At 37.3% G+C, this 23,720-nt stretch overlaps 1 protein-coding gene and 1 non-coding gene across 5 annotated transcripts in view; both read right to left on the bottom strand.

Annotated features, from left to right (window-relative positions):
* Positions 1-23,720, bottom strand: part of SEPTIN7 (septin 7) — a 59,358-nt gene that overhangs the window by 1,417 nt on the left and 34,221 nt on the right. For 3 of the 4 annotated variants that reach the window (XM_059655846.1, XM_059655847.1, XM_059655844.1), the window contains exons 4-13: positions 22,747-22,847; positions 21,789-21,923; positions 16,429-16,546; positions 13,673-13,765; positions 12,533-12,629; positions 10,718-10,769; positions 8,945-9,070; positions 4,709-4,729; positions 1,647-1,782; positions 627-766 (exon numbers count right to left, since the gene is read on the bottom strand). In XM_059655846.1, coding sequence (XP_059511829.1) covers positions 627-766; positions 1,647-1,782; positions 4,709-4,729; positions 8,945-9,070; positions 10,718-10,769; positions 12,533-12,629; positions 13,673-13,765; positions 16,429-16,546; positions 21,789-21,923; positions 22,747-22,847 — 1,019 coding nt within the window. The remainder of the gene's footprint in view (positions 1-626; positions 767-1,646; positions 1,783-4,708; positions 4,730-8,944; positions 9,071-10,717; positions 10,770-12,532; positions 12,630-13,672; positions 13,766-16,428; positions 16,547-21,788; positions 21,924-22,746; positions 22,848-23,720) is intronic. The other variant, XM_059655845.1, reaches the window with a different exon arrangement.
* LOC132211608 (small nucleolar RNA SNORA30/SNORA37 family) lies at positions 10,910-11,037 on the bottom strand. The gene has a single exon (XR_009447514.1). It is a non-coding gene; the product is annotated as a small nucleolar RNA SNORA30/SNORA37 family (small nucleolar RNA).

Raw genomic sequence — 23,720 nt, 5'->3', positions numbered from 1 at the left:
CTTGGAGAAAAAGTTAATTGAACAAATGTCTCATCTTAAAAACATTTAGCAGTGAGGGTAAATTGTAGAATCATTACAACACTTCAACTTATTCAGTTTTAAATGGGACTAATGAGGCGGGAAGAAAAAGCCAAGGTACAAATATTACTGAATTTTTAATAAAGACTGCAAAACGTGTTAACTGCAATAGGAATTAATGCACCCAAAATTTTATCTTAAGAATTTTACCTAAATAAATAATTTCAACACAATTAAAACATCCCTCTGACTGCATAAAAGATCTTTAGATCAGTGTTTTCTATGCTTACTAAAAACTGAACACAACCATTAGTCCAATAATTGGAGCGAGAAGGTAAGAAACTCATTATGGTGAGTCAACTGGGCAGAATGTCATGAACCTACTAATTTAGTTATGATGACTGTTAAATCATGCAAAATGTTTGTAGTGAAAAAAATTGTCATTATATTAGATTATATTCATCTATATAAAAATATTTGTCCATTAAAATAATTGTGCTTAGGATGCATAAGGGGTGATGTCTTTTAAAATGCTATCCTAATTTTTTTTAATAAATAGGAAAATAATTCTTTAAAACATTACTAGACATTTCTTGGGAGTTAGTTACCTTGAAGAGTTCTGTTGTTCTAAAATACGCTGCTGGGCTTCCCAGTTGGCTTTCTCATCTTCAAACTGACGGCGTTTTTCCTCTAATTCTTTGTGCTGTGCTTCCAAATTCTTTTTCATTTGCTCATGGCGCCGTTGGAGCTAAATCACAGCACGACATATAAAAGTGGTTAAGAACTCAGGAGCAAAAGTGTGTTTCATCCATCCTAATGTTAAGAGTGTGAGCACTGAGTTCTTGTGCTATAAATACAGAGCACCATCTGGAAAGCACTAGGATTCCTCTTCCTATAGGACTTGTGACCTCCCCAAACAGAGGCCCATGAGAATAATCTTGAGAAATGGGGGAAAGTGCTACAAACTTATGGTGTGTAGCACACTTTCTAACAGCAGACACATCCTATCTCATTTTTCATTACTCACAAACATGTAGGAAGCTCATGAGGGAAGACGCCAATGTTCCCTCCCACTGCATAGATAAGCAACAGACTACAAGTTTAAGTCCTATGCCATGGTCATTATCCAGAAAGTGGCAGAAAACCAGGATTTGAACCTGTCTCCTAATTCAAGGTTCAGAAAGCTGACATTAGTGGGGAAAAAGCAGGGAGATATGGCTTACATACAGTATTAGGGGAAATTTGGCCCAGATCTCTTTACAGGTAGGCCCTTTAATACTAAGAAAGGTTTCATCCTTCAAAAGAGTAAGTTAAATTTCTCAAAACTCTGACAATTACTTTTCTTATTCTAAATATATGGAATGGCTTATAATTTCATTTCTCATAACTTACTCATTATAACTACTCTATTATGTCTTTCTACCAAATATACTATGTCCACTTACATAATGAAGTATATATTTTATAGAAACATAGTGCTTGCTTTTATTTCTCCATTTTATTACATTAGAGTATTATATTCAATTTGGAAAAACATTTATAAAAGTTCTATTATCTTTGAATTTTATGAACAATATTATTCTGAAAAGGAAGTGTGTCATAAGAAGTGGAACTATTAGTTTGATTACCTCAGCTTCAGAGTCCTTCAGTTTCTGAACTTTTTCTTTGACCTTCATCTCAAACACCTGCTCCATCTCCATCTCCATCTTCTTCATCTTAGCTACATGCTCCCTTCTTTCTTCTTCCATTTGTGCTAGAGGGCTCCTGTTATGAACATGAAGAATAATCATTACACATCCAGAAATAAAAAGTTAACACAAAACTGAGTGATCAAAACAAATGAGATACTGTATGGCATTACGAAAATCTCTGCTTTCTGTTTCTTGAAAATAAGTTTCAAATGATTTTTCAATTATTCTGACACCATGTAAATAACATTGAACACAGATCTGAAGTTCCATAAATGCATTAAAAATTCTTTATAAATTTTAATATTTATAATCTAGAACTTCCACAAAATTTCTTACCTAAACTTAAATCTCTAGTAAGTAATTATTATGAAAATAGATCTAAAAAACAAAGGCAACTGTTAGTAGGATGTTTCTCTAAACCTAGTGCATATCTAACCTAAAGACAACCTATTAAATAAAGTGTAGAAGGAAAATGAAAAGGAAACATTTCAAAATACATTCACAGAATGGGAAACTAGAAGAAAATTATTTCATTTTGTACTTTCTTTAAACAAGATTAAAACATGAAAAAAGGAACTGAGTTAATAATATATGTAGAATACTTTTAGTTCTACAAATCTCCAAGTATTACAATCTCTAAGATAACTACTGACATCATAATTATACTGTTAACAATAATTCAAACTTATTTTGGTAACTGAAATGATGTGCTGGAAATGACCACCAGTCAATACTACACCACTCTTCATTTAGACATGCAGAGCATTTTTAGTCCACTTTGGTAACTTTGATGCTCTTGAAAATTTATTCCACCTAACACAAATATTTCATTTCTTAATTTTTCAAGATTGATAACAATAGTGATAAAAACAAATACACACACAGAGAGAATCCGAAGCAAATAATTATCTTAATAATTATTTTAGTATGTCAGAAAATAGACACAAGCATAAACAAACGTAGTTTAGTATTCCACTGACATTCAAGTTCACACGCTTAAAATCTCTGCACAATTTTGTTCAAAATTCTTATGTTGAAAAATAACACAAATGAGTTTAATGTAAAGACTAGGATATTTATAGAATCGAAAGAATGCCGAAGTATCGGTAACCTACTACAGCCCCAGCGAGGAGAGCAAAGTGAGCTCTGTGGCTTTGAGGAGCTCTGACCACTATTCAAAAACACTGGGACAACTGAAGAGGCAGGCTCTTCTCTCTATTGCTAAAACATGTTGACTTGGCCTCCACAAAAACAGGCTCTGACCATTGAATTTTACATTTTAAATTGGTGAGTTTTATTTCAAAAAGTGATTTAAAAATTAAATCATGGCTGAAAAAGAGAATCAGGTCTTAAATATCACCCATAACTCTAAGAGTAGTTACTAATCCTGACCTGACACTATGAACATGCTGATTCTCTCCTTAGGAGGCTGCCTATTTCTGACCCTTACAGCACTCTTCTCTATCAAGGAGGACAAGAGAGCTAAACAGAAAATACTGAAAAAGAGCAACAGGACGGAATATAGGTGACTGCTTTTTCTTAGCAAAACAGGAAGGACAAAAATGTGATATACAGCTGTGATCAAGATGAGCTGTTTTTGCAGTTAGTGTCAATTAGAATAAAATGTTATTTGACGAAAGGAGATTTCTTCACTAAAAGAAAACTTACAAATCTGCAGTATAATTTAACAATTAAGCAATGAAACCGAAGTCCTGAAAATGAAACTAAGCCAAACATTAACTTAGAATAAGAACCTGCATTCAGCCGAAACCGGTTTGGCTCAGTGGACAGAGCGTTGGCCTGCGGACTGAAGGGTCCCGGGTTCGATTCCGGTCAAGGGCATGTACCTTGGTTGCGGGCACATCCCCAGTGGGAGATGTGCACGAGGCAGCTGATCGATGTTTCTCTCTCATCGATGTTTCTAACTCTCTATCTCTCTCCCTTCCTCTCTGTAAAAAAATCAATAAAATATATTAAAAAAAAAAAAAAAAAAGAACCTGCATTCAAAAAGTGAGGTCAACAAATAATAAAATTTTAAGTGTAAATGCCATTATTATTTCACTAGAGGCTGATGAGGTCCTTTTTAATAATATGTTTCTTATGTTATGGCATCACATCTCTCGGGCACAGAGCAAATGAATACCCTCAATGACATGGCGGCCTTAGCCGGTCTGGCTCAGTGGATAGAGCATTGGCCCACGGACTGAAGGGTCTCGGATTCGATTCCAGGCAAGGGCACATACCTGGGCTGTAGACTTAATCCTCTCAGCTGGGTGCTTGGGAGAGGCAAACAACTGATGTATCTCTCTGTCTCTACCCCTCCCTTCCACTCTCTCTAAAAATCAATGGAAAAATATCCTCAGGTGAGGACTAACAACAAATTACATGCCAAATGTGTGTTGCACACGCACACGGGGGCATTTTTCTGGTAAGAGGGTCCAAAGCTGCTGTCAGATTTTCAAAAAGGGTGTATATCAATAACCTCACTTCTTCCACCTCCTAAAATCTTTTAGTCTAGAAAAGAAACAATCAAATAACTATTTTTGAAGTGACAGTCTTAATAACTGAATATGTTTAAGCAACTTAGATTATATAATATTGCTGTGATTTGAAAACAAATATTCAAGACTGTAAATATATTTAAAAATTTAAAATTCAGATAGAATTGTGATTTTAAAGTTAAATATATATATATATTCCTACTTATAAAAACCTATCTATAGAATGCTCTTTTTAATTTTATCCCTGGGAGGAAATAGGCAATTCATATAAATTTAAAGAATTCATAGCATAATTTGTATGTAAAAAGACTATCAGTTTACCAAGAGTAAACACTTATATAGATTCTTATTTAATTAACTCTGGGAGAAAATATAACACTTTTATAGCAGAGAAATATGCTATAATGTTTTGAAATTTGCTTTTAAGGTAAAAATTTATATATTAAAAATCCCTACATACTAGACCTGCTGTCTTTGGAAAAACAAATAGCCACTTACATGCCTTCATATGTGTCATATCTAAAAGAACAAAAAATACAGAAACTTAGCATATGTAAAGTGAACCACACCAGAAAGCAGTGATTAAAGGCAAATTCATAGATTTTATAATTAAATAAAGTATGTGCCCAAAAATAAAAGTTTATGGCAAAATTTGTTAATGTGATTTTATTTCTTTTCCAAAATTCTGTTAGTACTTACTATCCCAAATTATAAATATAAATACACTGTGCAATTATCTTCTTATAGCCTGCTCAAATTTCTAAACCTATTTAAATATGCGTACTTTCAAAAGAAATTTGTATTATTTCACATTTGAGATATTTTAAATATTTCACCTTGCAAAAATATGACTCCTGACCAAAATAATTTGATCTTCCAGTATTATATTTACAAAATGGTCACATATATTTAAAAATGGAATTTTTAACACCTCTCACTAGTCAAAATGATCTTTCAAATCTCTTTAATTTTTAAATAAATTGCCACCCTACTTCTGGTCATCTTTACTAAAGTGGTATTTAGAAGTAATACGAAATTATGCTTACTATGTAGAAAACACGGGAAAAAGGATTACTTGTCATAACATTTTTTTCAAATAAAACCTTTTTTATTAGATGGCTAGAAAAAACACACACATTACATTACCTGCCTACTTCTTAATGGGAAACTCTTTTTCACACTCAGATATATTAAAAATTACAAACAAACTTGTCAGAGAAATTTAAAAGAACTCAACCAAAGAAATAAAAAGGCTTGAAGATTTTTTTTTTTAAAGAAAGGCTATGACATAACTTGAATATCACACTAAATCCCCAAAGATATAACTTGGCTTTTTCTAGAGTTCTCTTTAAGGGGCTCTAACTCCTAAAAGCCACCAGATGACTCATCCTTTCACATGTCCAATAAGAGAGTCACAGCAGGAAGCAGCCAAATGATGTTTTGCTCTCACATCGATGTTTCCCTCTCTCTAAAAATCAATTAAAAATCTTAAAAAAACAAAAACACTGTGTAAGTATAAGGTGTACAACATGATATCTAAATTTTGTTTTTAAGTCTGTCCAAAATATAATTGGTCTAGGTACTTTGTGGAAGAGCCACGCTGAAGGGGCCAAAGAGCCACATGTGGCTTGCGAGCTGTGGTTTGCTGGGCCGCAGTTTGCCGACCACTGGCTTGGACCATTAACATAACAGAAAAAGACATTTCAGACATACAAGCCAAATATTTTTATTTTTAATCCAGGTTCCATAAATTCTACAGTCCTCCCAAAACTGTCTCAGAAAATTAAATATAAGATGAATCAATTTAATTTACTACCTAATATCTAACTTTTAAAAAATTAGCTTATTGACTTAAGTCAACTTGAATGTTTTATAAACTGCTAACATTTTCAAGCCAATGGATAAAACTTCCAAGTGACTTCTGTAAGATTCAGTACGTGTTATTCAATAAAGCAGTAAAAACCTAAGTTAACATAGCAGATCAATATCTATTCTAATGTCAGCCATTCTCCAGTTGGAAGAAATACATTTCCAATAGAATTCTACTTTTAATGTTTTCACCTGGGGTATAATTTAACTCAAGTAATCCACACCGGAATCCTGTATATGCAGAAGAATTTTTAACAACACTGTTGTAAGTTTTACTATTTTTCTCTGAATTACACCTTACCTGCAACTAACAAAAAAATATCCCAGTACTACTTTAAAAGCCTTGTATTTGAAATATGGAAACAAACAATTCCTTATTTTTAGGACATGAACAAATGTTTAAAAGAAGAAAATTAAACATTAAGCGCATACATTTAATGAAAAATACGTAGATAGCACATTTCCCTTTAACATATAAAATTATAAGCGGATTTACCTATGTTTTTCTTTAAACAGTTATAAAACATTTAAGCTAGTGAAATGCATTTAAAAGAAATTAGGAGCCCAGCAGGAGTGGCTCAGTGGTTGAGTGTCAACCTATGAACCAGGAGGTCATGGTTCAATTACATGTCAGGCACAGGCCTGAGTTGTGGGCTCGATCCCCACTGTGGGGCATGCAGGAGGTAGCTGATCAATGTTTCTCTCTCATCACTGATGTCTCTCTCTCTCTCTCTCTCTCTCTCTCTCTCTCTCTCTCTCTCTCTCTCTTCTTCTTCTGATTCTCTGAAATCAATAAAAATGTATTAAAAAATAAAATAAAATAGGATTGGATCACTTCATAAGTTACATGATTGTCAAAATTATTATGCTGTATACCTGAAACTAATATAAAATAATGTTGATTGTGAACTGTAATTGAAAAATTCAATAAAACAAAAATATAAATAATTGAATGGCCTTTTAAAGGATATATTAAAATAAAATAAAATGGATAGGATTTTATTAACATTTACTAACAATAATGATTAACAATCCTTACATTTTTTGTGATAAAGTTGATAATTTTGCTAAAATAAATAAAAGTCTTGCCTTTTCTCATGTGTTGAACCTTACCTCAAATATTTTAAGTATTTAAAAATTGTATTTTAAATATTTAAAAATTGTTAAAAATATTAACCAAATCAATTTTTCCTAGAAGTCAATGTTTTGCAAAGCATGAATTACTAATCACCTATATCAGAATCACTCAGGGTGCTTATTTTAAAAACTAATAATAGACAAACATGGTAATTGACCATACCTTCGCTACACCTCCCATCAGCTAACCAGCGAGATATGCAAATTAACTGCCAACCAAAATGGAGGTTAATTTGTATACGTAGGCACGAAGCAGCAGAGCGAAGACTGAAGGCGGCTCTGGCCGGCCAGAGCAGCGAAGGCTTGAGGATGGCTCTGATCCGAGCAGCGAAGGCGGGAAGGCCTGGGTCCCGGGTGCCGGAGGAAAACCGGTGCCGGCAGCCAGGGGAAGGGAAGGCCTATTGCACGAATCTTTTCGTGCAACAGGCCTCTAGTTAAAAATATAAACTCAGGCCCATCCCCCATCTACCGAAACAGAATCACTTGCTAAATGATTGAACCCAGAAATTTACCTTTTTAAAAATCACACTCACAAGATCCTTGAAACCAGAAAACCAAGAAATTGATCACTAAAGTTTCTCAAAGAAGCATGCTAATAACATAAGAAATTCAAAGTTAAATAAGAAATTAGGGACTATGACCCAAATAGCATTAAGAAAATATGGAAGAAAATAAACACAGGTTTTAAAAGAGAACTGCTTTGTGTGCTTTCTTCTGGAATGTAAAGGCCATGTGGAGACATAACTAAAAAAGAAAAAAGGAACATTTTCTTTTTGTTCCATTATGAGGGATGCTGGACACTATAAAACACAGTAATGGCTACTGTGAAAACTTGCCTTTCTCATTATTTATACAGATGGTCCTTCAGATTACCCTTGAATGGTAGATAACACCTGGCTACAAATGTACATACTACAGTTAACATAGTCTTTATAATACTTAGGATCTTCAGTAATTCCAAGTTTAAGGAAAAAAAAGGGCACAGACATTGTTACCAAGAACTACCCAGGTTAACTCACCATGTCTTCACACACCTCTTTCCCCATCCCATCACAAAACCATGCAGCCTGATATCTGCACTAAGTAGGTGAAGCTACACACTGGGTAGTCACTCACACCGCTCCAAGAAATCCAAACCCAGCCAATTTACTCCGTGTAAATACACAACAGGAACAGAGAAAGCAGAGAAGGTAACCACGACCAGAGTCATCTAAGTATTCTTTTAGTTTGGTTCTGTCCCTTGTTTCTACATAATCTGTTAGTGAAAACTCTGCTATCAAAAAGTCTTATTTAAAGAAGACATAATAAAAGGTAGAAGCTCTATGGGAAGTCTTTTTAAAGAGACAATTAGATGCTTATCTTACAAGCATTATGGGTTAAGAGATCTTAATAGTAACTTTTCTCTTTCCTTTTAAAAAAAAAGGAAGTATTTTCTAAAGGAGCTGTTTAATTTCTAATTGTGGATCTATTAACTGTGTGGTACACAGATTATAAAAATGGCAAATGACCAAGAGAATGAAAGGTTCTTTCTCTTAAAAACAAGGTAACAACACTTCCTTCAACAATTGAATAATAAAATATAAAACTGCCAAAACAAAGTTTAACATAAAATTCTGCTGTTGTGCATAAGTAACATCCCAGTTTTCTATTGAGTAGCCAGGAGATACTTGATGAAAATAAAACAATATAATTATATACGACATAATACCTTTTCTGATGTATACTTACTTAGTAAGCTGCCCTTTATTCTTGTTATTATCAACTCCATTATAAGTCACAGCTGCCAATTTTCTGCTTCGGTAGTTCTCATAGTGTACATTATTAGTGACGTCTTTCAAGTCCTGCATATGTGTTCTGTCATAAGTAAGGAACAGATCAAGAGTTTGCTTTTATTAAAAAGCAGAGCAAGATACATGCACTAACTTGACACCAATGGAAATTTAGGTTCCAAATGAGAATTTAAGAGCCATAAATCCCCTCAAAGCACTTACTAAAGATGACATTTCCACATAAGAGTATTTACTTTTACACTACAGTAAGTCCTCCCTTAACATCATTGGTAGGTTCTGCAACTTTCCAGGCTAAACGATATAAACAAGAGTTAAGTTCCTATGGCTTCTCAACATCATAACAAAACAGCATTGAACAAAATGACATTATTCAAGGATCTGCTGTATGTATTTTACTAGAGAAGGGAAAGTAGATTAGCTTCTACGGATGCTCATAAAACCTGAAAGAATTCCTTTTCTTTTAGCAGTATTAACATGAATTTTTACTAAGGTAATAAACTCACAGGGACACTTTAGATCACATATCAAGATGAATTTAAAGTAGGGAATTTAAATTTGTTTATTTCAAACTGCCCGACGAATGTGGTATCTTGGCTAAATGAATGTTTGCTTGTAGCATTTCCATAATATGTAAAATCAATACATGTAAAATAAACTGCACAATACATCACACAATGTCATCATTCCTTAATGATTCGAAATGCTGAAGACACCCTGAGCTGCTGCATGATTTCCTTCCACAAATGCAGTTTCTTGGATGTGTGTGGTGTGGAGGTCTCTGTATCATTCGATCCTCCCTTCCTCACCACTCCACCACTTTACCAAAACTCCCTTCTGGGAGACAGACAAAGGTGTACTCCGTTTTTATTCTTCCCAATATCCATGAAACATTTACTATCACTCCCCCCTTTGTGATTAGAATGTGATGTTAAATTACTGATTTAATTCCTACTGACATTCCTATGCAATTCTCTGAGAGTTTACTGGCCCTGGCTCTAAGTCTGGTTTTCCATGTCTCCTTTCTCTTTATACTCTGCTCTTTGATGACTTTATCCTCTCTCTGGCCACCATAGTTACACCTAAAGCTCTATCCCTCTCCACTTCAGTAAAGCCAGGCAGCTTATTCCAAGCAAAGCCAGTGGTTGAGAATAAATAGCTCATGCTAACTTGTCACTGATTTTCCAAACTTAGAGTTCCATTGCTGTGGGAGCTCTCTTCTCAGCCTTTGAATCAAGGCACTCTATCTCATTACAGTCTCTCCTTGGCTGTCACTCAATTTTTGACACCAGTGTATCTTATAGGTGACACCACATAACCTCTTCAACTATAAGCTCCCTTTTACAAGAAACATGCCTTCAAAACCTAGCCTTCCCTTCCACTTTTCCCAAGCTTTTCGCATTAAAAAAAAAAAAAAGCAAAAGTTTTTTTTTCAACTTTCCATACCTCTTTCAGTGTTAAAACCTCAACTGAAAATACAATGATAGACTTTTTTCCTATACATTCCTAGCCACACAGCTTATTTTGTATTTTTGTGAATGACTTTAAAATCCTGGTGAAATAATCCAAGTTGTCTCCATGCACTACTTACTTTAGTGCTAGAATGAGACACCAGTTTAAACTAGCTACATTTATGGAAGGCAAAACAAATCTGTCCAAGTCTAACTTTATTTAGGGAAAGAAAAAGCCTGTTTTCATCATTACTTACACTTACCTTATCAACATATTTCTTAGAATTGTGAAATCACAATGTTCACCATTTTCAACTATAAAAGAAATAGACCACATGTATTATTTCCATTAACTGCAAGCTTTTCAAAGAAAATCTCACAGAAAAGTGGGGGTAACAACAATAAAAGAATATGCAAAATAGCTTAGATAAATTTTTCACTAAGGATTTGTTTTTCTCTGTGCCATTGAGTGACAGCTACCACTGGCACAGTCCCAGGAAAAAGATGCACTCAAGGGTTTTCTTTCAGCACCAGCTACCAAATCCTGGCCCCACTGCCTGGGCAGGACCTGTGAAAGTGCTATCCTTCAGGGTTAACACGGTAACACAATACTTAACCTAAGGGCATGCCTGGCAAGCACAGTGTAATGCTGCTTTACTGTGGTTTAATCTTCAGTGATCAAATATATACATCTAACAAAATGAGCTCTTCAGAGCAACTTTTGCAAAGTTGAAAGGGAGATCATATCTTTTCCTTTACGGGTAGAGAATACGTTTACTCCATGATAAAATGCATTTTAAAAGTTTAGTGGTGGGAGAGTAAAAGAGGAATGTCTTTAGAAACCCCCTTATAACTTACAGGGACATATTTAGTGGGGAGAAACCACTAAAACTAGAGATATTAAGTAAATTCTTCATCGCAGATTTCAAGGGTTGTACAAGCTCTAAAGCCTCTGCTTAGCAACTGCAGGTCATCTGGGTGAAGGGCTGGGAACGAGTATAGTTCATTGGTGGGGGAAGCCACTGATAAGGACAGTAACTTGGAACAATACCCTAAAAATTACAGAATTTTTCATAGTAGTAACAAGTAGATAAAATAATCATGACTCGCCCTAACCGGTTTGGCTCAGTGGATAGAGCGTCGGCCTGCGGACTGAAAGGTCCCAGGTTCGATTCCAGTCAAGGGCATGTACCTTGGTTGTGGGCACATCCCCAGTAGGGGGTGTGCAGGAGGCAGCTGATCGATGTTTCTCTCTCATCGATGTTTTTAACTCTCTATCCCTCTCTCTTCCTCTCTGTAAAAAAATCAATAAAATATATATTTAAAAAAATAATAATCATGACTCAATCTTTGTTCCAAGTTACTGTAACACAGAAGACTTAAATCTTTCTATTAGGTTAAACTAGTAATAATAAATACAAACTTAGGGAAACGCATCTTTTTGCCAGTGGACTTCTGAGAGTTGATACTATAGCTAAGATTTTATTGATGTTTAAAACTCTTTACAAAATGAGTAGAGGATCTCTTGGTAACGATCCCTGCTGAAGATAAGATGCCTAAAGAGGGAGCTTCTGTCTGAGGAAAGGAGACTGTGAATGCTCTCACTGGGCTTATGAAAGTTGTTCTCACTCATTTTTGAAGATCCTAGACCCAACTGAGACTCAGATAAAAGTGAGAGAGGCCTTTTCCCCAAAACTGTTTTCAATTTCAGAAAGGGTATTAAATTCCTCAGAGGCAACGTTTGGATCCCAGGTAAAGAACCCTGCACTGTTCTCATGTGTTCAAACAACAAAACAGAATAGACCTAATGATGGGGCAGAGGTGGGAGGGTGGCGCACTGACAAGTGACTTCTGAGTATGTGTTAGGGTTTAACACACATCTGCCTGACTTAGGAGGACACAAGATCTGAGAAACTGGAATGTTTGAGAAAATGAGACTAAATAAAACAATTCACAACTAACTCTGACAATCTAAAATATATCAATACAGTGATCATATTATACTACTTACTATAAATACAAATTTTTATCACTTTTTTGAGCTCTTACAGAAAGTCATTCACTAAAGAAAACCTTACCTTCAGCAACACCCCAAGGATACTGCCTTCCTCTGACCCTTTTGCCATTAACTTCAATGATAGTATTACTACCTACCACAGCAAGAGGTAAACGGTCCTATAAAACAAAGTATTCTTGTTCAAATACATCTCTGTAGTCCTCACAGGTCAAGAATAAAAGTTATATTACTCAAGAACAGACTGGTAAAAAAATTACCTTGATAGTTTCTATATTCACTTTCATAGGGCATTTAATTACTATTTAGTAAACTGCCATATCATGGTATTCTTAGCAATGTAAACAATGAATAACATATTTTCTCTAAAAATTTTAGAATACTAAAGCAGGTACTGATAAAATTATTTGTAAAAAAATCATTCCAAAAAGAAGCTGTCCCATATTGAAAAACTAAAAAGGGTAAAAAAAATATATTGGCAAATTGAGGGGAAAAATGAGGCTTGTGACTAGCCCGCCTACCTGATCACAAAGCGACCCTAACAGCCCTGGAAGCAGGAAACATTACACTCGCTAGACTATACATCTGGAAGTCCAAATCTGGGGCCCACATCTGTATTCATCCAGACCAGATCAGAATAGTCTTTCAAATTTCTTGTAGCTCCCAGAGTATATAAGAATATATAAAATATATGGCTATTTTTATAAAAACTCAGAAATTCTTTATTGGTAAAGTATTTCATTATTCCAAGATAATTATGTGCTTACATAATGCCATTTATAAAAACCTTTTTAGGTCCAGGGTACTTAGGAAACCACTATAAATTAAAAATACAAAAAATTATGTTGGTATAGATTTTTGGTTAGTTTTTATAAAAGAACAAAAGCGAACATATTTTGTCTGGCTGTTAAAACAAAGATTGAGCATAGCAGTGTTTAAAAACAAATCCTCTCACTTCTCATTACCTGGTTTTGAGGAGGGAAATCTTATGAAACCAGTTAATTGAAAACCACATGAAGATTGGAATTATATTATTCATCCCTCTATTCCACACAATGCCTTATTACATATAATAGTCACCAAACAGAGTTAATTGCAAAGTTGAAGTCAACAATGAATAATCTCCCAACTGATATTGTTGAGGATATTATAGTGTTTTTTAAGGCCCCAAAACATTTTAATATATGTATGGGAATGAACCTACCTTTATCTTTTTAACAAGCTTATTTTCTTCTTCATCATCTGTCTCTGGAAATTCATATATTTTAATTTTATGTTCTTGGATTTCTTTCATTATCTAAAATGGAAGAGGAAATTAGCAAAAGAGCACCACACATAATGAGTACATTAACTTTATTTTTATTATACTCATCTTAAATTCCTATGAGCCCTCAGCTTTAGGTCCTTGATTGTTTTTCAATAATGTAAAAACTGTCATCTAAAAACAAAGTACTATGCTGGTCTTTACCACTGCTGAAATGCAATTACTTCAGAAGTGTTAAAGTAATGTGGTTATAATTCCAAAAGAGTCTAAACATGAGGTGAGATTCCAGAAAGGGCTTTCTCTAGTTGATTGCTACTATATTGGCTGTAGGTCATTTATTTACAACTAGAGGCCCACTGCATGAAATTCGTGCATGGGTAGGGGCCCTAGGCCTGGCTGGCGATCAAGGCCTATCTGTGGGGAGACCAGTGTGGTGATTGGGGGAGCCCCCACTGGCACCCACCTTGGCTGGCCTGGGGCCTGTGGGCTGGGGCAGCTCCTGCATGAGCATCTGCCCCCTGGTGGTCAGTGCATGTCACAGCAACCAGTCATTCCACCAGTCATTCTGCTGTTCGGCCGATTTGCATATTAGGCTTTTATTATATAGGATGACTGAGATTCTTTCTCTAGATAAAGCTCTCTCCAACTGTTTTATTCAGCTGAATCAACAATGCTTAAACTCACCTAAAATTTTTAGAAGACTTTGGCTAAGGTAAGTAAAACTAAATACAGTACTGGCTTCAGTAGAAAAAATTCTACACCATCAGAACATATCCTTGCATGTAAATGTGCATAAACACAAACCAAGGAAGAACAGATACAAGATTGGGCAAGCACAAGGAGAAAATATGCTCTGGAAATAATGAAGCGAAGGTATTAATGAGGAGAATGCAAAAAAGAGAAAGATAACTTAATAACATCAGAAATAACCCACTTCAAATTAAATTATCTTGTCCAAAATTATTCTAAATTCTAAACAAAATATAGATATCCAAATATTGTTCAACTACTGGCCCTATTCGAATTCACAACAAACCACTAACATACCTAGAACTAGCTAGCTCCCTACCTGTACTGGTATTTCAGTGCTATTCTCACTGCCAAGGGTCCCCAGCAGCAGTAAAAGGATCCTAAACAAAATGTGTTAGATGGTTACTATACTAAGAGGAAATAAAATTGCCACTGGGAAAAAAACAACACACACACAAAAACAGAACCACACGTTTTACAATTGAGGTTATGTATCTACATGGAAAAAAACATGAACTAAATAATAATGTGTCAAATGCATGACTAGAAGAAAAAAAGAAACACTAAAAGCTGGCTCTAAGAGCAGAGGTTGTGTATTTAAAGGACCTGAATAAACATCTTCAAAATACCGAAGCTAAAGCCCCACCTTAATCTACTGAACCAATTGGTAGAGATACAAGCCAATAACTCATTTTGAAAAAGTTCTCCAGATGAGCTTGATAGGCACACTGGGTTAAGAACTATTATTTTTAAGCATATGAAAAAAAAAATTGTACAACCACTACAATGCAACTGATTTGGAAGAAGAGATCATTGCTTGCTCATCTTTTTTAAGTTCTTAGTACTACTGTTCCAAATCAAGATACATTAAAATCAAGACAGAGGGGAAGAAATGTATATGATTAGTATTTGAACTTAGAAATAGCACATTCCAAATCAAGATACATTAAAATCAAGACAAAGGGAAGAAATGCATATGATTAGTATTTTAATTTAGAAATAGCACATTATAAAGTAAAAATGAGAGTGATAGAAATGCCAAATATAGTAAAAATGTATTGAAACAGTCTCAAAATCTAAATAGCTTTAACAAGCAAAATTCAGCAGGTTTTTGTTTTGTAACAGGTTTAAGATATCCTCAAATTTATATTGAAAAAGGTGAAAAAATAAGGTTTCTCGTTACAAAGAGAACTATAAGGAAAATAAGATATAATTAACTCTAAGATCTATTTTAAAATATTATACAAAACAGCTGCAATTTAAAAGACAGAACATTGGCCTAAAATTTAAAAATAGCTACTGGAATAGATGAGTAATTCCAGAAATTGACTCTACATTTCATAAAATATATGTACAAACCAGAAATTGACCCTACATTTCATAAAACATACGTACAAACCAAATACAATGAGGAAAAAATAAACTCCTGACTTAAAAAGTGTTCAACTTTTATAGAAAATTAAAAATTAAAGAAATTATCAGGTACCACTGTATTCCAAAAATTTTTTTCTGAGTAAAATGACAAACAGTGCTATCAAGGCACTGAAATAAATACACCCATTACAGAAGAAATTTGACTGTTTTATTGGGAAAGCACCATGACAAAATGAGGGGGAAAACATAATCATATTCTTTCAAAAAGTAATGTTCTTGGAAATTCATGAAAATAATTCTAAAGTGTGTGGGGATGCTATTGAAAGCTATACAGAAACGTCTAAAATAGCCTTAAGCGACAAAGGATAAAGGCACCACGATAACAGAGAAGAGCTTTCAGGAGAAAACTAAGGCAGAGGATTATTTTCAAGAGTTACTTGTAATACAGCACAAACAACCATATGGAAAAGTAGCAAGAGAAATACACTGTAACACATTAGACTGAAAATGTGAAAAACTACGAATTACATGAATGGTATGAAAAAGCCAGGAGTTAAGCGCATTCAGCCTACCTGTTTTTTAAACTGTTGGCACTCCTCTGGTGTGAGTGTGTCTGCTTTGGCAATAAGTGGGATGATGTTCACTTTTTCATGCAAACGCTTCATAAACTCAATATCCAATGGTTTAAGTCTGAAATACACAATATTTAATATAACTGAATTTTAAGTTTGGAAAAGCAGATTCTTCACACCCCAAATGCTAATTTAAATACATTGGAACTACTTTACTTAGTTGACAGACATACTCTCTAAAGAAGTGCTGGGATACTAGTGGTTATAATAGCAATTATCTACCACTGAACAAAGAAAAAGAAGCAACAATAGCTGAAACAAAAAATTAACGCTGGGGTGAGGTTGGGGGTGGGGAGAGGGCAATGAAAATACATTGCTGGAACAACTCATAATTACTCCAGGAAAAAAGGAAATCCAGGGACTACCCATATAAGACAGGCCCTTATTCATGTATCAGACTGCCTAGAACTTCAGCCTGCAATGAGCAGGGGATTGACAACTCTCTACATAAAATTTAGTGTCATATTCTTTCACTTAATGCATACTAAGGTAGCACATATGAATGGACAAAACTTCGTTCCATTTCCAAAAATAGTTAAGCTGAGAAACTATTCAAAAACACATTTTATACATCAGAAACATACATTTTGAACTCCCATTCCTGTGACAAACAATGAATGGCCCAAAGCCACTACACATCATTTGAATTATATCAAAAAATTTTTGCTTAAAAAAATCTTATTTCCCATGCAATTTTAAGAAGTATATTTCCCCCTGGGAAACAGAAGAAATGTGATTTCATGAGAATTACAAAATCTTGGAGAGAGCCCAAAAGACCTAAAACTGGTTCTCAACCTTCTGGCCCTTTAAATACAGTTCCTCATGTTGTGACCCAACCATGAAATTATTTTCATTGCTACTTCATAACTGTAATGTTGCTACTGTTATGAATCATAATGTAAATATCTGATATGCAGGATGGTCTTAGGCGACCCCCGTGAAAGGGTTGTTCAACCGCCAAAGGGGTCGCGACCCACAGGTTGAGAACCGCTGACCTAAAATAATAAAACTCAATACAAACTGACTAATTTCTATTGATTCAACCTCAGATTAAGATTTTACTCTGTCCGTCTCCAGGGAAAAAAAAAACCAACACATAAAAACCCTTACAAGTTAAACTGGAATGATTAAAAATGTGTAAATTCAGGGAGCAGCTAACAAGAAATCATAAAAGGCCATAGAGTGTGTGTTGTATTTCTGACATTACTTTTTTAAAGAATTGATTTTGGAGAGGGAGGGAGAGGGAGAGACAGAAACATAAATGATGAGAGAGAATCATTGATCGGCTGCCTCCTGCACGCCCCACATTGGGGATCCAGCCCATAACCCAGGCATGCGCCCTGACCAGGAAATGAACTGTGACCTGGTTCATAAGGTTGATGCTCAACCACTGAGCCACATTGGCTAGGCAATGTTACTTTTTTGAGCCTTTTGAGATAATTTTTGTGCTTTCTTCATAGTAGACAAATATTTGAAACTAGGGGCCCGGTGCACGAAATTCGTGCATTGGGTGTGTGTGGGGGAGTGTCCCTAAGCCCAGCCTGCCCCCTCTCACATACTGGGAGCCCTCAGGCGTTGACCCCCATCACCCTCCAATCGCAGGATCGGCCCCTTGCCCAGCCTGACGCCTGGGCCAGAGGCGTCAGGCCTGGGCAGGGGACCCTCATTTCCCCCCATCACTGGTTCTGCCCCCAGCCCAGGCCTGATGCCTCTGGCCCAGGCGTCAGGCCTGGGCAGGGGACCCCCAGACCCCTCCGATTGCTGGCTCTGCCCCTTGCCCAGGCCTGACGCCTCCGCCAGAGGTGTCAGGCTTGGACAGGGGACCCCCATCTCCCCCCGATCACTGGCTCTGGCCCCAGCCCAGGCCTGATGCCTCGGCCAGAGGAGTTGACCCTCATCACCCTCCGATCACCAATCACCGGATCGGCCCCTTGACCAGGCCTGAGGCCTCCAGCAGAGGTGTCAGGCCTGGGCAGGGGACCCCCAGCTCCCCGCGGTTGCAGGCTCCACCCCTGCCCAGGCCTAATGCCTCTGGCCTAGGCGTCCGGCCCGGGCAGCGGGGACCCGCAGCTGCAGCGGCCCCGCGATCGTGGGCTTCGCTTTAGGCCCAGGCAAGGGACCCCTAGCTCCCAGGACTGCCAGCTTCGACCGTGCCCAGCTCCCATCGCTGGCTCCACCCCTACTTCCTGCTATCACTGGCCAGGGCGGCAAAGGCGCCCGATTCTCCGATCATTCTCCGCCTTTGCTCTGCCCCCCAGCTCTTAGCTCCCCCCTGGGTTTCCGATCACTGTCAGTGGCAGGGGGCTTCTTCCTGCTTTCCCTTTCGCCTCCCTGCATTGTGCCTGCATATGCAAATTAACCGCCATCTTGTTGGCAGTTAACTGCCAATCTTAGTTGGCAGTTAATTTGCATATAGCCCTGATTAGCCAATGAAAAGGGTATCGCCATACGCCAATTACCATTTTTCTCTTTTATTAATGTAGATAAAAGAAATATTTGTACCACTACAATCTGACTGCAAAAAATGGTAAACTACATAATTAAGGCTTTATGTAGTAATAAAGCGAAACCAAAACAGTGATAATGGGCAAAGGTGGAGAAAGAAGCAGGAAACAGAAGAGAAAGGTACTCTTATGAAGGAACTGGTGTACACTACTGCAACTTGGGTGTTGGACTATCTAGTCTGATAGTATATAAGAGTCTAGATCCTTTTCGTGGAGAGATGGTGGGGTTCCTAAGATCAAGTGACTGAGTTATGCTGAGTCATTTACCCAGATTAAAAGCAATTACCTACCATTGAATCTTTTACCCAGAAAAAGATTAAAGAGTAATTATAAAAATCTGCAGTTACCAATTACACATATATCTACTCAAAATGGCAGATGAAATAAAAACAACAAAAAAGAGAGTGCAGGCTGGCAAAGAGAACAATCACACCAGCCCTAGCCAGTTTGGCTCAGTAGTTAGAGCATTCGCCTGTGGGTCAAACAGAGGGTTCGGGGTTCAATTTCGGTCAAGGGCATGTACCTTGGTTGCATGCTCCTCCCCAGCCCAGGCCCTGGTCAGGGCTCGTGCAGGAGGCAACCAATCGATGTGCTTCTCTCACATCGATGTTTCTCTCTGTCTTTCCCTCTCTCTTCCACTCTCCCTAAAAATCAATGGAAAAAACATATCCTTGGGTGAGGATTAACCAAGGATTAATCAGAACAACAACAAAAAAAAACCACACACACACAAATAAACAATCAAACCAGATGAATGTCTAGATACTTAGTTCTTAACTCCGTATAAGTAGAAGTTTAGTACTGATGCCATGATACTTAAACAATGTGGCTGTGATGGCTCAGGTGAAATAAGCCAAATAGATTTTGTGACCAAAGAAATGGTACGTGAGGACTTTGGTACTTCTGTCTTTCTGTAACCTTCTCTTTCAGATCTATTTTAAATAACATCTTTGGAGTTTCTTAGAATATAATCTAAGCTAATTGCTATGGTTGTTTCTCCTTATTGGGTGGTTCAATTAGTGGCACAGTAGTAAAAAAGAAAGCAAAATTAGCCACATTGAAATATCTAATCTAATAAAAGAGAAACATGGTAATTGGTGTACGACCGCTACCCTTCCCATTGGCTAATCAGGGAGATACGCAAATTAACTGTCAGCCAAGATGGCGGCCGGCAGCCTGGCAGCTTGAAACTAACATGAGGCTTGCTTGCTTCAGTGACGGAGGATTCCAACGTTCCCTGCCTGCCTTGCCGGGATCTGAGCCTGCAGTTTGAAACATTTTAACAAATATAGAAGCTAAAAAAAACCCCAGAAACCAGCTTTCAGTGAGCTGGGATCTCAGAGCTGGAGTCAGAGCTGGAGTTATACATTGTTTCGATTACCTACTTTCAGCAGCGGAGGCTTAAGAGCTGGAGCCTCAGAGCTAAAGCTGGTCCAGAATTAAAAAGAAGAAAGAAAAAAAGGAGCGGTTGGGAGCTTCCGTCACCCGCCAGCCTGAAAACAGCCCTCAGCCCCTCACCCAGACTGGCCAGGCACCCCAGTGGGGACCCCCACCCTGAAGGGTGTGTGACCAGCTGCAAACAGCCCTCAGCCCCTCACCCAGGCTGGCCAGGCACCCCAGTGGGGACCCCAACCCTGAAGGGTGTGTGACCAGCTGCAAACAGCCCTCAGCCCCTCACCCAGGCTGGCCAGGCACCCCAGTGGGGACCCCCACCCTGATCCAGAACACACTTCAGGGCAAACCAGCCAGCCCCACCCATGCACCAGGCCTCTATCCTATATAGTAAAAGGGTAATATGCCTCCCAGCACTGGGATCAGCAGAACCGAGAGGCCTGCCGGCACCGGGATCAGCATGACAGGGGGCAGCGCCCAAACCCCCTGATCGCCCTGTGGCTCTGTGTGTCAGGGGGTGGGGCCACAACCTCCCTATCCGCCCTGCTCTGTTCCTGACTAGGGAAGGCGCCCCAACCTCCTGATCAGCCCTGCTCTGTGCCTGATACCGGGGAGCTCTCCAACCTCTGATCGCCCTGCGGCTCTGTGTGTGACAGGGTGCGGCGCCCCAACCCCCGCCCCCCCGCCACGGCCCTGCTCTGTGCGATGGGGTAGAGCCATAACCTCCCCATCGGCCCTGCCCTGAGTGTGAGAGTGGTGGCATCCCAACCCCTGGATTGGCCCTGCTCTGTGCGTGACGGGGTGGCACCGCAACCTCCCCATAGACCCTGCCTTGAGTGTGACAGGGGGCGGTGCCCCAACCCCCCAATCGGCCCTACCCTGAGCGTGACTGGGGGTGGCATCACAACCTCCTGATCCGCCCTGCTCTGTGCATGACAGGGGGCAGCGCCCCAACTCCCCAATGGGCCCTGCTCTGAGCCCGACCAGGGGCTGCACCTAGGGATTGGGCCTGCCCTCTGCCACCGGGGAGCAGGCCTAAGCCAGCAGGGCATTATCTCCCGAGGGGTCCCAGACTGCAAGAGGGCACAGGCCAGGCTGAGGGGCCCCCCCTTCCCCCTGAGTGCACAAATTTTTGTGCACCGGGCCTCTAGTATAACTATGATTAAAACACTGTTCCTCTCTATGAAAGCAAGTTAAAAAAAGTATGTATGAGAAACTACAAAGTAAAAATCATTGCTAGCTTATTTAGGACTGAAAAAAAATTGTATAAGCCATTTTTACATGGAATTTGAGACTTTACAACCGGTATAGTGAAATGTACACATACAAAAAATACTAAAATGTGAACCAAAAATTGAGTAATAAACAACAACAAAAGGTTATCAGAAGCATCAAGGTACTGACCCATGTCCTGAAGGAGCAATGAAGTATAAACAACACTGCACCCTGCTATCAGGCATCTGACGTCTGTTCACTCGAGATTCTGCATTTAGGTAGTCCTCAAATTTACTATCAATGTAGTCAATAACAGGCTGCCAGCTACAGAATGAAGATAAAATAATTAAGTGGCAATTCTACATTTAAATATACCAATGATGACTATTAAAGGGCAATAATCTATATTTTTAAATAGGCAAAACCAGTCTAACCAGTATGTCTCAAACTGTTCTACATATAACTGATTTAAATAAAAACAGTGTATAAATTATGTTGACTAAATCTTGATTATTTCTAAATTTTCTGAATAAAAGAATATTTAAGTCAAAACATAACTAAATTATTACCATATTTGTATCGATAAGTATATCAATGCTAAGGCAATTTACAGTATGAAAAATTATATCCAAAGAAATCTGTACATTTATATACAATACAGAAACCTCATGATAAATTTATTTGCGTATTTTTAAAGTTGAGAGAAATTTACTTCAAAAACAAAACAAAAGATGGAACTAAAAAAAATTAAAACCTCCAACTAAAGTGTCATGGATGTTTTCTTCATTTATGATATATGGAAAACTGAAGATCTAAAGTCAGGTTTAAATTAGAATGTGATGAAAAATAATGTATACAAATATATAAAATTATAGTAGAAAATGAAAAGTTTTAAATTTCTTACCAGAATTCTTGTATACATGTTTTAAATTTGTCTTCAAAATAATTCTAGGATAAATATTATATCCATTTTATAGAAAAGAAAGTCAGCTCAAAGAAATTAAGCAACATTAAGTGGCAAGTTGGTGTATGAACAGTTTAGTGGCCTTTGCTAAGATGGGAAATTTTAAAATGTTAAGGAGAAAGAGTTTAAAAATACCCCGAACCCCAAACATAATGGAAAGCAGTGATGACAAACGCTTCTTACCAATTACTATTATCCACTGCATCTCCAAATCCTGGGGTGTCAACTATTGTGAGCAGCAACTGAACCCCACCTTCTTTGATTAAAACTTTGGATTGTTCCACCTGTAAGAGTAATTGGTGCAGATATTAATACCACAACATTACACCTGTGGTTTCCTACAAGGTAAGCTGTAGGAAGATTAGCATTAATCAAAACTAATCAAGAAGCTTTTTGCAAACTAAATCTACCCACCCCCACATTTTCATTATCGTGGACATAAAAAGTCATGGTTACTTGAAAGAAAAGTACAATGTAAATACTGGGTTTATGACTAATAGTTGGTATAAAGAAGGAACTGATAAATGGTAATAATCACTAAAGCCATATAATACTTATATGACCTCAATGTACATCCATTAATACAAATACTGTGTTCGAATGATTCAATAATTAAGAGATCAACTGTGATTAGGCAAACAAGTACATTTAATCTAACACAATAAATGTTCTCCATCTACTTTGGTCCAAACCAATTACCGTTCTTGAGTAAACTTATTACCATTCCCAAATCTTTCTCAGCATGTAATTATTTACACTTGTGTTTATGTTATGGCTAAGATCCAGTTTGCTTTTCTAAAGGGATATTGCATATTTAGGCCAAAGCAATCAACAAAAGTTCCAGCAGTTAAAAAATATATATTCTGGTAAAGTAAAACCCTACTAACTCTAATTGAAATATTCCATTCTCTGTAGAATTTGTAAAAACCTATTGAAAAGAGTATTGGATTTAAACAATCAGAACATATAAATCATTCACTCTGGGCATATGCTGCTGCTAGATAAAGTGAAGAAAAGAATACTAATTCCCCCACTCATTGTACATTTACATCTAGTGCTTATTAAAACTAGAGACTCTAGGTATGCCTAAAGGCTAACATAAGAGGCAAGAATTATATTAAAACTTTGAGTGTTAAGTGCCATTATACAATCCAGAT

Source organism: Myotis daubentonii, chromosome 10 (genome assembly GCF_963259705.1).
Source record: "Myotis daubentonii chromosome 10, mMyoDau2.1, whole genome shotgun sequence".
NCBI lineage: Eukaryota > Metazoa > Chordata > Mammalia > Chiroptera > Vespertilionidae > Myotis > Myotis daubentonii.
Note: the sequence above shows the minus strand (reverse complement) of the source record. Positions and strands in the feature narration are given on the sequence as shown.